We start from the raw sequence: 17308 nt of genomic DNA, 5'->3' as shown, positions 1-17308 counted from the left end.
TTTTAATTTTTGTTCTCGTCTTCATGTCTATTGATCTATCCGGAACCTAAAAACACAAATTAAAGTGAAAAAGATGCTAAAAGAATGTGAAAATCTGATAAATTTGTGGGTTTTGTAACACAAATATTTAAGAAAATCATATCCTAAAATTATTAATGATTATTTACGTTTTCACTAACATTATCGATGTTGTTTTAATACTCGTTTTCGTCTTCGTCTTCGTATATGTAGATCTATCTAGAATCTATAAAAACAAAAACAAAAAGTGAGAAATATTTTTAAAAAGAGAAAGATATTTGGGTTTTGTAAGGCATCTTAATATTTTTTGGGTTTTGCAATAGATCTAAAAATGAATTAGAAGGGTTAGGGTGTAGTAAAGAAAAGAGTGAAAATGAAGATGAGATGGGTTAGAATTGATGGGAAAAGAAAATGGGTCAGAAATCATGTGGTGCGGTCATAGGAGAAAAGTAAATTTGAAAAGTGGTGATTCAATGCTATGAAATAGTAAATAAATAACTTGGCTAGCTATGAAATAATTAGAAATAGACTTATTAGGATTTATAATATATAGATTTGGGATTTTGTAATATAAATATTTTTAAAATAATGATAGTTTACATTTTTACTTACATTGTCGATGTTGTTTTAGTACCCGTTTTCATCTTTGTGTACGTAGATTTATCTAAAATCTAAAATAACAAAGGAAAGTGAAAAAGATGTTAAAAAGAATGTAAAAAGAGAAAGAAAAAAATATTTGGATTTTGTAACATATTTGAATTATTTTTGGATTTTGCAACATCAAAAAATGGGTTGGAGGGATTATAATGTAGCAGAGAATAAAACGAAAATGAAGAGAAGATAGGTTAGAGTTGATGGAAAAAGAAAATGGGTAGGAAATCAATCACTTGGTAGGGTCATAGGAGAAAAATAAATTTGAAAAATAATTATTCAATGCTTTGAAATATTCAAATAAATAATGTGATAAACTGTGTGATCAGCATGGAGTGGATTGGTGCAGTTAAATCTCAACCACATAGAAAAAATTTAAAAATATAAAAAATATAATGATGTGAAATTTTAAGGGTGTAGATATAGACTGTTCCCCCTCTAGTCAAATTCACACCGGAGGGGATCTTTCCCGTGATCAGCAAGGGTAATGTTGGAATTTCATTTTATGTTAATTAAAATTTTGAGATTAGAATAAAAAAGACAAGTTTCACTCTTATTAAGAAATATAGTTAAGTGCATTTAAACTTCATATACTATTCTGGTCTGATTTATAAATAAATAAAAAAGACAAGTTTCACTCTTATTAAGAAATATAGTTAAGTGCATTTAAATTTTTTGATTTTATGTGAGAAAGACAATACAATTACTAGTATATCATCAATTAAATTGTCTTCTACTAACGATATTAAATAATTAATACATGGATACTATTAAATAATTAATACATGGATACTTTTGGAATAAAGACATTAAATGCATTTAGATTTCTTGACATTTGTTTATATTTAAGATAAAAAAATTAAAAGATTTTTGCTTATAAATAAGGTCGGAAGGAATACATAGATATGAAATAGAACCATTTGTCTTTTAAAAATAAAGAAGTGGATCACTTTCTTATTTTTTAAAGTATAAATTAGATATCTTATGCGCGCAACTGTAGAGATTAATCGATTTTGTTTGAGGGTTTTACGCGCAGGGAATAACTTGTTTGTATTAAGAAAAATAAATAAAAAAGTGGTCCAAGATTAAAAATAAAATAAAAAAACCAAAAGATTTGAATATTTACAAATTTAAAACTAGTCTTAACCGAATCAACCTTACTGTATAAATCGTTAAACTCGATTAACCATGAATCCATTAAATCGGATATACTTTTGGATGAAATTGAACCTAACTTTTTCAACGGTAAGTGATCGCGACTTTATGAGTCTATCGGGGTACTAACTGCAAGTGCACAGTCTAATCGCGTAGTTTTAAAAGATATCGATCCCACAGGGACTTAATGAATCGATATACCGTTTTTCTAGGGTTACTGCGTAAAGCTAAGGCGGATGATACTTTGATGATTAGGGGGAAAAGTAAAACTAAATTTAGATCTAGATTAAATATCAAATAACACGGATATCGGTATGTAGTTCGTCGTAATTAGGGAATCAAATCTTCGTTGGTCTTTTTCTTAATTTTAAAATAAGTCATTTCAGTAGACATTATCAATTAAAAGTCTTTTCCTCAAACTCTCGCTCTGTTGAATCAGACTATGACTTTATATTAACGTATGCTCTCACTATTTCGTTAAATCTAAAATCACTTTTTGAAAACAATAGAATCTATAGAAACTCTTTTTGAGAAAATACTAACCGTTTAAACACCCTCGTCTCAAACTCTCGCTCTGTTGACTTAGATTATATGATTAAACTTAAATGCTTAACTCTCGTCCTCACATTTAACTTTTAAAAATAATTTTTGAAAATAATTAGAATTCAATTAACCTTAAAAATTGCTTTCGCTCTGATTTAAAGTTAATGTTCAATTTACACTGTCCAGTTAAAAGCTCAAACCGTCGTTCTATTGATTTTAACTTCTTTATGTCTTTTACTCTCGTACAAAAACTTTGGTATTAACTCTGTAAATTGAGACCAGAAAAAGAGTGACTATATTTTTAAATAAATTTAAACCAACTCAGTTTTGATTCCTTTATTCCGCTTACTTTACATACCGATATCTAAATTAATTAGCCGGACATGCTAAACACGCATAAACAATAATCATGCATAAATACGGTCATATCAAACAAACAATGAATATAAACAGCAGCACATAGCATATACAAATTAAAACAATAACTCAATTAATTAATGAACCTGGAAAATTACTAGAAATCTTGGTCTTATCTCCTAGCTTCGATGCTCGAACACCCCACCACAAGTCGGTTGGATTTGTTCTTCGCAATTCTCGATCAGACAGGAAAGTAAAAACAAGGAAATAAAATACTATGATCTGACGTAAGGTTAGAACCAGTAAAAATTACACAATAGTTTCCGGTGTAGAAACTATCGTGAGAAAATGAATTGAATGCTTAGGAAACTAAACTAGAAAAGAAAAGAAAATAAAATGCTTGGAAATTAGAATGCTGAAAAATTTGAAAGTTGGAAAAATATTGCACGGAGTAGAGATGCCTCAATTGGATCTTTTGAGGTCTATTTATATTCATCCATAAAATAACCGTTTTCTCAAAAGTATCTTCAGTAGGGTTCCAAAGTGTCAACGAGTCAAGAGGAATTTTAGGGGAGAACGTCCTTCTGTTACGCACGTCAAGGCCAAAAAAAATAGGAGTGGGGTGTGTGACGTCTGTCACACTATGTGTTACGGTCGTAACACTAGGTAAAGGGGCGTGACGCTCGGCACGTGAGTGTGGCGGTCGTCACAGCCATTTTCCTTGCCCCAAACGTGGGCTGGGCTTTGGTGAGATGCTTTTCCTAAAAAATCCTCTTTTTTTGCACCCCTCTTCTTTCTTTTTCACACGTGCTTTAAATAATGATACCTGAAATAAATAAAAACAAAATACCGAGTAATATCGAATAATATAAAATAAATTGAATCAAATAACGATATAATTTAATTAAATCAAGTCTAAAAATGTGATATAGTTTCATGTTATCAAACTCCCCCACACTTAGACTTTTGCTTGTCCTCAAGCAAGATACAACGTAGAAATCGATTTACAATATTAGCCAGATGTAATTTCCAAACACACATCAATTCGTAATAGGTTGCAAGTAAATCTCGTTTAGAAATAACCTGAGTTTAATCTTAACATCAAAAACTACCGTCACAACACCAGATAACCCCACCTTATGCAAACCAGTTCGAGTCATGCTATTATAGCTCAGCCTAGTTCTTTTACTCTTATTTCACCCGTTTTCATTCGAGCGAAATCACATTAAGCCCTTTATCTTTTCGCGCACATAGTGGAGTAACCGGTTAGCGATTCTGATCCCCTTTTAGCTAGAAGTTCTGGTACATAAGTTGGATAACTTCGTTATTTAGTCTATTGCAAATTTGCAGGGGATCGGACCGTAGTCCGCCCTACCAAGTTCAGCACCAGAGACCGCTGAACCAACTCACAATGGATCGTTCATACCATGTTTTGTAGGGTCCATAACCTTTGGATTAAATGATCGGGTAAGGATCACCTAACTTAATTAGTGCATTTCCTGATTTTTAATATGTTATTTTGGGAATCATTCACTTGTATTCATCGGCTCTCCACGTAGTTTGCTATTAAGATGGTGCCGACTTCTCGTATAAACTACTCGGGGTTACTATAAAACTAAAACTTCAAGGAATTGGTATAATAGGTACTTAGCCTGATCTAACATGCTGAGGTTTTTAGAGCGTTGGGGCGGTAATAATTTTGTCTTAATTTCGCTCAAGTTTTATAAAATAGGCAACCTTTATGCTTATTGAGTGTGTTGAATTTTGTTATGGCTCAAGAAAATTGAGGGGAATAGATAATAAAAAATTTCACACTAGGGACTTGACTTAAAATACTTTTTTTTTTTAATGAAAGGGAAATAACATACTTGAAAGGGAAATATTGAAAGGGAAATAGACATAACTGAAACAAAGTTTTCTTCCCTACACTTAAATGAAACATTGTCCCCAATGTTTAAAAAAAACGAAAGAAAAGGAAAAAAATGGAACCCAAACTCAATTCTGCCTGCGTCCTCTTGTTCTCGGACCCGGTGATCGTTGACGTACTTCCAAGTCATCAAACCTGTTAAGCAAGTCAGTGAACCGTTGGTCGGTTATTGCATTCCTCTCTTCTTGTTGTTGTTGCATTTGGCGCATCAGTTGCATTACTTCGTTATTCTGCGCATGCATGGCATCAAGCTGTTGGGCTTGATGTTCAATAGCATCCATGATGTCATCATTTGTTGCAGGCCTTCTTCTTCAACGACGTCGGGAGGATGGGCCAGCCACATTATCGGAAGGATTATGCGGGACCGAATGTTGTTCAGGACCTTGATCACCTTGCTCCATTTCATCAAACTCGTCTGGGGGCGGGTTTGCTTGTGTATGCTCGGTAGGTTCGGGAGCATTCAAATCGTAGATGAATCGGTTGGGGTTGGTGACATCGGTGAGGGCAATGTTGGGCAAAATGACGCTTGGGACTTCTTGGTTATTCACCATAAGATAATACTTCCCTCCTACCCTATTTTTGATTAAGCGGCTGGAGCGACAATAGCTTATATCCATAAACAGGGGTGGCAAAGATTGCAAATTCTGAAGTCGGTCCCCTAGATTTAAGCCGAGTGCGATGGTGGTTATTAATCCTCCAATCACAAAAGGTTGACGACCTCGAGCACAAAGGGTACGGATATGGTGAGGTAAGAAAGAGGCGGCGTTTACCTTTGTATCGGCTGAAAAGATGCAGTGTAGGAAGAATAATTCTTTCCTGTTGACTTTGCTGTTGTTAGGTCTTCCAAAGATGGTGTTTTGCAAAATACGGATAAAATATCGGATAGTGGGGTTGTGTATGTGCGAAGCAAGTAAGGCATCCCAATTGGTGGTTTCCACACCGGATATTTTTCCAAAAAGGTCGAATGCGTTTGTGTTCCACTCTGAGTTTGGAGGGATTCTTGGGTGGACTTGGTCTCCTACAGGAAAGTGTAGCATGGCACTCAACTGTTCCTGAGATAGTGAGTACTCAGTGTTGAACATACGGAAATTTGCGGTACCGGTTAAGTATTCGTCCTCACCGGGTGGAGTGGTGTAGGAATAAGAGCTTAAAAACTCCAAGGTGAGTGATGGGTATGTTGGGTGATTTTGTGTGCAAAGAAAAGTTAAATCAGAAAGCCTAAGCAGCCATTGCACACCTTGAAGTAATCCTAATTCTTGTAAGCAATTTAAATCTGGGTACCTGGTAGATATGACACCGCGTTGTTGGAACCGAACGAACTGCTCCCGTTGATAGTTACTATCTTCATATCGGAAAATAATATTTCCGAATTGCACTTCTTGATGTTGGTTCTCCGCCATATTGATAGGTAGGTAGAAAGAAGGAAAAGAGGATGAAATATATTTGTATAGAATGGTTTGTTGGAATGATGTGGTGTAGGAAGAAATGTATTGTAGGTATTTATAGGAAGAGTTTTGAAATTGGGAAGAGGAGTGGTTGAGAAGAAAATTAATGGGGATGAATGTGAGTGGAATGGAGTAAAGAGGTGAGTTGAATGGAAAAAATGAAAAGATGGGGAGCAACGGTCATGACCATAACGATCAACAATGTTTACGAGGAACCACGTTGTCACGCTCGTCACATAATGTGTTACGGGCGTCATGGGGTTCGTGGCGACCGTGATAGCTTGTGTGACGCTCGTCACGCTGGTGAGTTTTGCAACGGTCGTGACAGCAGGAGGCAGCATGCATTGGCTAAAATATGTGACAAGTTTTGTTTTATTATTATTTCATTTTATTATTTCATTTTGAGTTGCTATGAATGTTACTTTACTACACCATAGAATATATATATTTTTCTCTAATAAGTCATGTAAGTAGTAGCATACAGTAAATATCATTATTGGGAATTTTAGACAGTGCATAAATCAAAATAAAATTTAATTTAACCAATAACGCCAATAGCTTCATAAAAATAAACATAATGTAATATTTGACTGAAAAATAAAACATGCGAAAAATAAATACTAAGATAAAAATAATGTCAAACGAAACTATAAATTCCCTAAGACTAAAACTAGTTAACTGCAATTCTTCTAGCCACTTGTAGAATCTCTTGCCGGAGGAGCAAAGGAATTTACACGGTGTAGCAGCTTGTGAAATTGATTTGTCATTCTACTCATGTATTCCATAAATTCATGTCCCGTCTTAGTTAACTCTTCTCTAATGGCATCTTGTTCTGACATCAAGGCTTGAATAGCGGTATTATAATCAGTTCCGGGCATATGATGTCTAAGATCAGGTATTGCCGATTCTGCGGACAGGATAGGATGAGGTGGAGAGGCAGCATCATGGTAACCAGTTGGTGTCTGCGGATCAGACTCAGCATAAGGAATCTGGTTGTCAAGAATCTCATAATCTTGGATGGTTTCAACAGATCTAACAGGAGAAGGTATTCCATCCAGGTTGTAAATCCAATTATTTCGGTTATGGACACTAGTCATCGGGCTAGGCATGGTGAATAGGTAAAAAGCTTGGTTGTTAATTAATAGTTCAAACTCTTCAGGTCCAAGGTTTCCTATAAACATAGTGTTGAAAAGGAAAAGTATATTCATAGGCTGAATACCACAAAAAGGGTCCAAATCAAGCATGGGTTGGCGCAATCCAATAGCATTAGCAATCATAGTTATCAATCCTCCTATTTGAATCGGTGCACGGTCATCTTGAATAAGGAGGTCAAAACTCGCCAACATATAAGTGGCACCATTCACTGGACGATTCTGGGAAGCACAAAATAGTATGAAAAAGTTCATCACGTGATACCGTGGTGATGTTTGATCTTTTCCCAAAAAGAGTGTGTGCTAGGATCTTGTGGAAATAACAAAAAGCTGGGTTATGTATGTTTCCAGAAAGAAACTCATGTTCCTCGGGGTCGTCATTTCCTGTTAAACTTCCCCAAAAATGCTCAAGCTCTCGATATTCAAAGAGGTCTTCTTGGCTCATGGTGAATGTGTCAAAAGAAGTAGGGAACCCTAAGAGGTTAGTAAATTCTTGAATGTTATACTGATACTCCATATTGAACATCCTGAATTGAATGAAACCTCGGTTTATTCCTTTTCCATGGTTCGGTAAATAAATCAGAGAGCTAAGGAATTCTAGAGTTAGCCTCCGGTAAGTAACAAATTGTCTCCGAATAGGAGTGGTTTCCCACCCTATTTGACTCAGCAGATATAGGACATTATCTTTTAGCCCAAGAACGGTCATTGCACAATCATCAGCATAAAAACTTGGGTGCATCTCTCTCTCCGATATTTCTTCAAATTTTTGTCTCTGAGCTCTCCCTCGGAATTTGATACCCATGCGATCAATATTTCCCATCAGGTTAGTGTTAACTAAAGAAAAGAAAAACAAGAATTTAGTCAGGATTTGGCCAGATGCTGAAAGAAGAAAAGAGAAAAATTTAATAAAATAAAGAAAATGAAGAATGAAAACTGAATAAAATCAAAAAGAATAATCAAAGAAAAGAAAAAAAATTATGGGTTGTCTCCCACGAAGCGCTTTGTTTAATGTCGCAAGCTCGACATAAAACTATTAAATGTTAATCTATTAATTTTGGAGACAATACGTCTAAGTGCAGGACTTGCGAGTCTTCATTGTTTTCAGCATAATGATAATGTTTTAGACGCTGTCCGTTTACGATAAATGATTCAATAGATTTTCCTTTAATTTCTACAGCTCCACTAGGAAAGACATTAGTGACTTGGAAAGGGCCTGACCACCTAGAGCGTAGTTTTCTTGGGAATAACTTAAGTCTAGAGTTAAACAATAGGACTACATCGCCTTGTTTGAAAGTTTTTCTTGATATACGTTTATCATGCCATTTTTTCGTTCTTTCCTTGTAGATTCTGGCATTTTTGTATGCGTCTTGTCTAAGTTCCTCTAATTCGTTTATATCTAGAATTCGCTTTCACCGGCGGCCTTATAGTTTAAATTTAAATTTTTAATAGCCCAATAGGCCTTATGTTCTAACTCCACCGGGAGGTGACATGATTTACCATAAATAAGCTTAAATGGGGTTGTTCCTATGGGAGTTTTGTAAGCGGTTCGATATGCCCATAAAGCTTCGGGTAATTTTGATGACCAGTCTTTCCTCGATGTAGCGACAGTTTTTTCCAATATCTGTTTAATTTCTCTATTAGACACTTCCACTTGTCCACTAGTTTGAGGATGGTAAGGTGTTGCTACTCGATGTTTTACACCATACTTAAACAATAATTTTTCGAGTATCTTAGATATGAAATGAGATCCACCGTCACTGACGACTATTCTTAGGACACCAAATCTTGGAAAGATTATATTCTTTAAGAGTTTAATTACTACTCGTGTGTCGTTTGTTGGAGAAGCTATAGCCTCAATCCATTTTGATACGTAGTCAACCGCTACGAGTATGTACTTGTTACCGAAAGAAGGTGGAAAAGGTCCCATGAAATCTATTCCCCACACATCGAAAATTTCTACTTCCAAAATGCCTTTTTGTGGCATTTCGTCACATCTAGATATGTTTCCTGTGTGTTGACACCTATCGCATTTCTTGACAGCGGTATGTACATCCTTCCATATGTTTGGCCAATAAAGACCGGCTTGTAGGATTTTAGAGCAGGTTTTGGATGTACTTGCATGTCCACCATAAGGAGCGGAATGACAATGTTGGATTATACTTTCTACCTCTTCTTCAGGTATACAGCGACGGAAAATACCATCGGGGCCTCTTTTGAAAAGTAAAGGGTCGTCCCAGTAATAGTGTTTTACGTCATGGAAGAATCGTTTCTTTTGTTGGTAGGATAAATCAAGTGGAACCACTCCGGCGGCTAAATAATTGACAAAATCAGCGTACCATGGTGTAATGCATACAGCCAAGGTGGTCTCTACCTGTTCATCAGCTCTATTTTCTTCTAAATTAGCTATAAGTTTATCGTACGAGAAATCATCGTTGATCGATGTTCTTTCCGGTTCCAGGTTTTCAAGTCTAGAGAGGTGATCTGCTACTACGTTTTCAGTTCCTTTTTTATCTTTGATTTCCAAATCAAATTCTTGTAGCAACAAGATCCACCTTAGGAGTCTAGGTTTAACGTCCTTTTTCGTTAAGAGGTACTTAATGGCAGCGTGATCAGTGTAAACGATTATTTTAGCTCCGACCAAGTAGGAACGAAATTTATCTAGTGCAAATACTACTGCTAAAAGTTCTTTCTCGGTCGTGGCGTAATTCATTTGCGCTTCATCTAGAGTTCTACTCGCATAATATATGACGTGAAGTTTTTTATCCTTTCGTTGTCCTAAAACAGCGCCTACGGCGTAGTCACTTGCGTCACACATTATTTCGAAGGGTTCATTCCAATCCGGGGTCTGCATTATGGGTGCGGAGATCAATGCTTGTTTAAGTCTTTGAAATGCTTCTAAACATTTATTGTCGAAGATGAATTCAGCGTCTTTCATTAATAATCCGGTTAAAGGTTTAGTTATTTTAGAGAAATCTTTAATGAATCGTCGATAAAAACCGGCATGTCCTAAGAAGCTTCGTATTTCTCTCACAGTTTTCGGAGGTTAAAGGTTTTCGATTACTTCTATTTTGGCTTTGTCTACTTCAATTCCTCTATTTGATATGATGTGTCCTAAAATAATTCCTTCTTGTACCATAAAGTGACATTTTTCCCAATCAAGTACTAGGTTTACTTTTACACATCGTTCTAGAACTCTTTCTAGGTTTTCAAGACATTCTTCGAAACTTTGCCCGCATACGGAAAAGTCATCCATAAAGACTTCCATGATGTTTTCGAGAAAATCGGCGAATATTGCCATCATGCACCTTTGGAAGGTTGCAGGAGCATTGCACAAGCCAAACGGCATTCGTTGATAAGCGAAGGTACCAAAAGGACATGTGAACGTTGTCTTTTCTTTGTCATCAGGATGAATTGGTATTTGGAAGAAGCCTGAGTAACCGTCCAGATAGCAGAAATGAGAATGCTTGGCTAGTCGTTCTAACATCTGGTCTATGAATGGTAAAGGAAAATGATCTTTTCGGGTTGCTTTGTTTAGCTTTCTGTAGTCAATGCACATTCTCCATCCCGATTCAATTCGTTTGGTTATAGTTTCTCCTTTTTCATTTTCGATCACTGTTATACCCCCTTTCTTTGGTACTACGTGTACAGGACTAACCCATTTGCTAACGGATATAGGATATATGATACCTGCCTCTAATAATTTCGTTACTTCCTTCTTCACTACCTCACTCATGATCGGGTTTAGTCTCCTCTGATGTTCCCTAGAAGTCTTACAATCTTCTTCTAGCATGATGCGGTGCATACAAATGGAAGGACTTATCCCTTTAAGATCGGTGATGTTGTATCCTAGTGCGGTTGGATATTTTCTTAAGATATGTAGGAGTTTTTCGGTTTCAGGTTTTCCTAGGTCTGCATTGACTATCACTAGTAGTTCAAGTTCTAAGTCTAGGAATTCATATCTCAGATTTTTGGGAAGTGTTTTCAAGTCGAGGGTTGGTTTCTTGAGGCATTGCGTAAGATTTGATGTTATTGCTAAACATTGGTTCAGTCTGTCTTCTACATGATAGTCAGACAAATCATCGTTTTCTAATTTTGTTTCTTTTATGCATTCATCGATGATATCCATGAAGTAGCATGTGTCTTCTATTGCAGGTGCTTTCAAAAATTTGGAAAGAATAAACTCAATTTTCTCTTCTCCTACTTCGAAAGTGAGTCGTCCTCGTTTTACGTCTATGATAGCACCGGCGGTTGCTAAGAAGGGTCTTCCCAATATAATGGGGGTAACTTCATTTTCTCTTATGTCCATAATTATAAAATCGGTGGGGATGTAGAATTGACCTATGCGCACGGGAACGTTTTCAAGAATTCCTACGGGATATCTAACGGAACTATCTGCTAATTGCACAGACATTTTAGTTGGTCTTAATTCTCCCATTTCAAGTTTCTTGCATATGGACAAGGGCATAACACTGATACCGGCTCCTAAATCGCATAGAGCTTTGTCTATGACAAATTTTCCTATATGACAGGGTATAGAAAAACTACCAGGATCTTTAAGTTTAGGAGGCATATTTTGGATTATTGCGCTACACTCAGCAGTGAGTGTAACGGTTTCACTATCTTCAAGTTTCCTTTTATTAGATAAAATTTCTTTTAAGAACTTAGCATATGAGGGCATCTGTGTAATAGCTTCTGTAAAAGGAATCGTGACGTTTAATTGTTTCAGTAGGTCAACAAATTTTTTAAATTAGCCCGCGTCTTTGGTTTTAATTAGCCTTTGAGGGTAAGGGATAGGTGGTTTGTAAGGCGGTGGAGGTACATAAGGTTCTTTTTTTTTCTACGGTTTCTTTATTACACTCTTCCTTTTCCTTAGGTTTACTTTCTTCCTCAGTTGACTTTTTAGAGTTTTGGTTCTCAATCCTTGGGTTAGATGGTCCTTCTACCTCTGTACCACTTCGTAATATAATTGCATGAGCGTGGCCTTTCGGATTAGGTTGGGGTTGTCCAGGGAATGTACCAGTTGGGGCAGCAGTAGGCGCTTGTTGTTGAGCTACTTGCGAGATTTGTGTTTCCAGCATTTTGTTATGGGTAGCCAGGGCATCTACTTTACTTGCTAGTTGTTTAATCTGTTCGTTAGTGTGTACATTCTAGTTTAAGAACTCTTTATTGGTTTGCTGTTGAGAAGCTATGAAGTTATCCATCATGATTTCCAAATTGGATTTCCTAGGAACGTTATTGTTAGGTGTAGATGGGGTCGGCTTTTGATATCCAGGAGGTATAACTGGAGCTTGACTGGGAGCTTGACCTGGTGCGTATGAAGCGTTGTTACTTTTATATGAAAAATTGGGATGGTTCTTCCAGTTTGAGTTATAGGTATGCGAGTAAGGATTTCCTTGAGCATAGTTCACCTGCTCTATTTGAATTCCTGTTAGGAGTTGACAATTTGTAGGCGTGTGACCTTGAATTCCACAGACTTCGCAATTTTGAGTTACGGCCACCACGGTGGCTGGAGGTGATACATTTAAACTTTCAATTTTCTGGGCAAGAGCATCCACTTTTGCATTAACATGATCAAGGCTACTTATCTCGTACATGCCACCTTTCGTTTGAGGTTTTTCTACCATTGTTTAGTCGCTTCCCCACTAATAATGATTTTGGGCCATGCTCTCGATAAGTTGATAAGCGTCGGTGTAAGGTTTATCCATAAGCGCACCACCACCGGCGGCGTCTATTGTTAACCTTGTGTTGTACAAAAGACCATTATAGAAGGTGTGAATTACTAACCAGTCTTCTAAACCATGGTGTGGACAAAGTCTCATCATGTCCTTGTATCTTTACCATGCTTCGAAAAGAGACTCGTTATCTTTCTGCTTAAATCCATTTATCTGGGCTCTTAACATAGCTGTTTTGCTTGGAGGAAAATATCGGGCAAGAAAGACTTTCTTCAACTCATTCCATGTGGTGACTGAGTTGGAAGGAAGAGACTGAAGTCATCTTCTAGCTTTATCTCTTAACGAGAAAGGAAAGAGACGAAGTCGAATTGCCTCTGAAGTGACACCATTAGCTTTAACAGTGTCAGCGTATTGGACAAATATGGATAAATGAAGGTTTTGATCCTCGGTAGGATTTCCAGAAAATTGATTCTGTTGCACTGCCTATAACAACGAAGGTTTAAGTTCGAAGTTGTTCGCTTCGATTGCGGGTGGAGCAATACTCGAATGCGGCTCATCTTGCGATGGAGCAGCGTAATCTCGAAGAGCACGAGCTGGTTCGGCCATCGCTGGTATCGTCGAAGGAAGAAGATTTTTGAGATCAGGAATTTCGATTGGAGGAAGATTGTTTGTAGCACGATACTCCCGAATTCGTCGTAATAATCGGAGATATCGTTCAACATCGTTGATTCGTAAGTAGTACGGCTCGCCTTGTGAGCGAGTGTGTGGCATACAAATCAACGAAAAAGAAGGGAAAAATAAAAATTGCCTTAGTCTCTACAGCGTAACAGAAGAGTTACGATATCGACTAAATAGAAGTCCCCGGCAACGGCGTCAAAAACTTGATCGCGACTTTATGAGTCTATCGGGGTACTAACTGCAAGTGCACAGTCTAATCGCGTAGTTTTAAAAGATATCGATCCCACAGGGACTTAATGAATCGATATACCGTTTTTCTAGGGTTACTGCGTAAAGCTAAGGCGGATGATACTTTGACGATTAGGGGGAAAAGTAAAACTAAATTTAGATCTAGATTAAATATCAAATAACACGGATATCGGTATGTAGTTCGTCGTAATTAGGGAATCAAATCTTCGTTGGTCTTTTTCTTAATTTTAAAATAAGTCTTTTCAGTAGACACTATCAATTAAAAGTCTTTTCCTCAAACTCTCGCTCTGTTGAATCAGACTATGACTTTATATTAACGTACGCTCTCACTATTTCGTTAAATCTAAAATCACTTTTTGAAAACAATAGAATCTATAGAAACTCTTTTTGAGAAAATACTAACCGTTTAAACACCCTTGTCTCAAACTCTCGCTCTGTTGACTTAGATTATATGATTAAACTTAAATGCTTAACTCTCGTCCTCACATTTAACTTTTAAAAATAATTTTTGAAAATAATTAGAATTCAATTAACCTTAAAAATTGCTTTCGCTCTGATTTAAAGTTAATGTTCAATTTACACTGTCCAGTTAAAAGCTCAAACCGTCGTTCTATTGATTTTAACTTCTTTATGTCTTTTACTCTCGTACAAAAACTTTGGTATTAACTCTGTAAATTGAGACCAGAAAAAGAATGACTATATTTTTAAATAAATTTAAACCAACTCAGTTTTGATTCCTTTATTCCGCTTACTTTACATACCGATATCTAAATTAATTAGCTGGACATGCTAAACACGCATAAACAATAATCATGCATAAATACGGTCATATCAAACAAACAATGAATATAAACAGCAGCACAGAGCATATGCAAATTAAAACAATAACTCAATTAATTAATGAACCTGGAAAATTACTAGAAATCTTGGTCTTATCTCCTAGCTTCGATGCTCGAACACCCCACCACAAGTCGGTTGGATTTGTTCTTCGTAATTCTCGATCAGACAGGAAAGTAAAAACAAGGAAATAAAATACTATGATCTGACGTAAGCTTAGATCCAGTAAAAATTACACAATAGTTTCCGGTGTAGAAACTATCGTGAGAAAATGAATTGAATGCTTAGGAAACTAAACTAGAAAAGAAAAGAAAATAAAATGCTTGGAAATTAGAATGCTGAAAAATTTGAAAGCTGGAAAAATATTGCACGGAGTAGAGATGCCTCAATTGGATCTTTTGAGGTCTATTTATATTCATCCATAAAATAACCGTTTTCTCAAAAGTATCTTCAGTAGGGTTCCAAAGTGTCAACGAGTCAAGAGGAATTTTAGGGGAGAACGTCCTTCTGTTACGCACGTCAAGGCCAAAAAAAATAGGAGTGGGGTGTGTGACGTCCGTCACACTATGTGTTACGGTCGTAACATTAGGTAAAGGGGCGTGACGCTCGGCACGTGAGTGTGGCGGTCGTCACAGCCATTTTCCTTGCCCCAAACGTGGGCTGGGCTTTGGTGAGATGTTTTTCCTAAAAAATCCTCTTTTTTTGCACCCCTCTTCTTTCTTTTTCGCACGTACTTTAAATAATGATACCTGAAATAAATAAAAAGAAAATACCGAGTAATATCAAATAATATAAAATAAATTGAATCAAATAACGATATAATTTAATTAAATCAAGTCTAAAAATGTGATATAGTTTCATGTTATCAGTAAATTAATTTAATTTAACTATTTTAAACCCGAATCCATTCATAACCGATCGATGTCCAACCCTACATCAAATAATGCAGTCATATCAAATGTGACTTTACTTAAGAAGCAAGAGCATGAATTTGACACCTTATTAGCTACAATGCATCCCTAAACGGTTCTGTAACTACCTTAAACACACTCATCCAAAACAACCCTCTTCTACTCCACAAAGTTTCACTCTCTCCCTTTAACAAAACTCCACTACACATTTCCTCTCTTCTTGGACACTTACAATTTTGTGAAACTCTTCTGAAAAACAAACCAAGTTTCACCAATGAAGTTGACTCAAAAGGACGGTGTCCTCTTCATCTAGCTTCCGCTGAGGGACACACCGATGTGGTGAAAGCTCATTTGTTGGCAAACCAGGATGTTTGTTTGGTTTTTGACAAAGATGACATGATTCCTTTGCACTTTGCTGTAATAAGAGGACGGATGGGGGTAATTAAGGAGTTGCTTAATGCTAGACCGGATTCGATTCGAGTTTTGAATGACGATGGTTCTGTTTTGCACTTGTGTGTTTTGTATAACCATTTGGAGTCGTTGAAGTTGTTATTGGAATCAGTTATAGTAGATAGTCAGTTGTTGTTTGCCAAAGACAGAGAGGGCAATACAATTCTGCACTTGGCAATTAGGCTCAAACAAATTAAGGTACTACTTGGGCTTTGTTACACTTTTAGTTTTCCGATTTTGATTTTGATGGGGTGATTATGGAAAGTTTGTTAGTTTTGGCTTTTCGATAACTTTGCTACTGTGTTTGCAGACCATAAAATACTTACTTTTGCAGCCTGAAATAAGAACAGCAGCAATTACTTTTGAAGCTGTTAGAGCCTTGCGAGAGATTTTATTAGCCTTAAAATTGAAGAAATGTTAATTGAAGTCGGGGTTCAAAGATCTACGCAGATGGATTCTGAGTCGCAATATGCATCATTGCCAAGCATATTCGATCAAGATCAGTCAGGTCAATTTAATGAAGAAGTTCAAAATGGAAGAAGGAAAATGTGGGAAAACTTGTGGTCCAAGTATCTACAATACCAAGGGAACTGGATAGAAGAAACAAGGGGAACATTGATGTTAGTGGCCACTGTTATTGCAACAATGACTTTTCAATCAACAATAAGTCCACCAGGTGGAGTTTGGCAAGAAGATACACATACTGGTGGACGTAACTGTACTACTTATGGTATATGTAAAGCAGGTACTGCAGTTTTAGCTTATGCTTGGCCACAGAAATTCATGAGGTTCATGGCATACAACACCACTTCTTTTTTATACTCTCTTGGTGTTTTGCTGCTACTTATTAGTAAATTCCCTCTTAAAAACAAGGTCATGATGTGGCTCTTGCCAATCGCCATGAATGTCGCAGTCACATCCATGGCATTCACGTTTGTGTTTGCGAACTGTATGATCATGCCTTATCATATTTTTCACCAAGTCTTTAGCATACCTTACCCTTTTGTTGTTGCTTGGGGCATATTGATTTTAGTTATTGGTTCGATTCACACACTTAGGTTGGTTTTCTGGGTAAAAGAAAATGTACAAGTCAAACGCATTTTCAGAAGAGTAAGTGACTCCGTTGTTTAGTCATATAGGAATTTGAAAAGCTATCAAAATCCTTTCAAACACTTGAGACACACGCAGATGATGAATTAATGAGACTCATGTAAAATTGTGTTCGAAAAGTGTTATTTATTGGATTGTTATTCAGATTTAGTGG

General features: G+C 36.6%; 1 protein-coding gene and 1 non-coding gene across 2 annotated transcripts; both read left to right on the top strand.

Annotated features, from left to right (window-relative positions):
* The first annotated feature begins 13040 nt into the window (after positions 1 to 13040).
* LOC127098991 (small nucleolar RNA R71) lies at positions 13041 to 13147 on the top strand. The gene has a single exon (XR_007793666.1). It is a non-coding gene; the product is annotated as a small nucleolar RNA R71 (small nucleolar RNA).
* Positions 13148 to 15018: 1871 nt separating this feature from the next.
* On the top strand, positions 15019 to 16808 carry LOC127094169 (ankyrin repeat-containing protein BDA1). Its single transcript, XM_051033031.1, has 3 exons — positions 15019 to 15086; positions 15690 to 16242; positions 16355 to 16808. Exons 1-3 carry the CDS (start codon positions 15019 to 15021, stop codon positions 16463 to 16465), a joined length of 732 nt encoding a protein of 243 aa, XP_050888988.1. The 3' UTR covers positions 16466 to 16808.
* Positions 16809 to 17308: the final 500 nt, after the last annotated feature.

The sequence above is a fragment of the Lathyrus oleraceus genome, chromosome 6 (assembly GCF_024323335.1).
Source record: "Lathyrus oleraceus cultivar Zhongwan6 chromosome 6, CAAS_Psat_ZW6_1.0, whole genome shotgun sequence".
Taxonomy (NCBI): domain Eukaryota; kingdom Viridiplantae; phylum Streptophyta; class Magnoliopsida; order Fabales; family Fabaceae; genus Lathyrus; species Lathyrus oleraceus.
This window is presented reverse-complemented; position numbering and strand designations above follow the sequence as displayed.

Coding starts and splice junctions, on each gene's coding strand:
- LOC127094169 (XM_051033031.1), top strand. CDS start 15,019: ATGCTGAAAAATTTGAAAGCTGGAAAAATATTGCACGGAGTAGAGATG. Junction 15,087..15,689: donor CCTCAATTGGATCTTTTGAG/GTCTATTTATAT, acceptor ACACCTTATTAG/CTACAATGCATCCCTAAACG. Junction 16,243..16,354: donor TTAGGCTCAAACAAATTAAG/GTACTACTTGGG, acceptor CTGTGTTTGCAG/ACCATAAAATACTTACTTTT.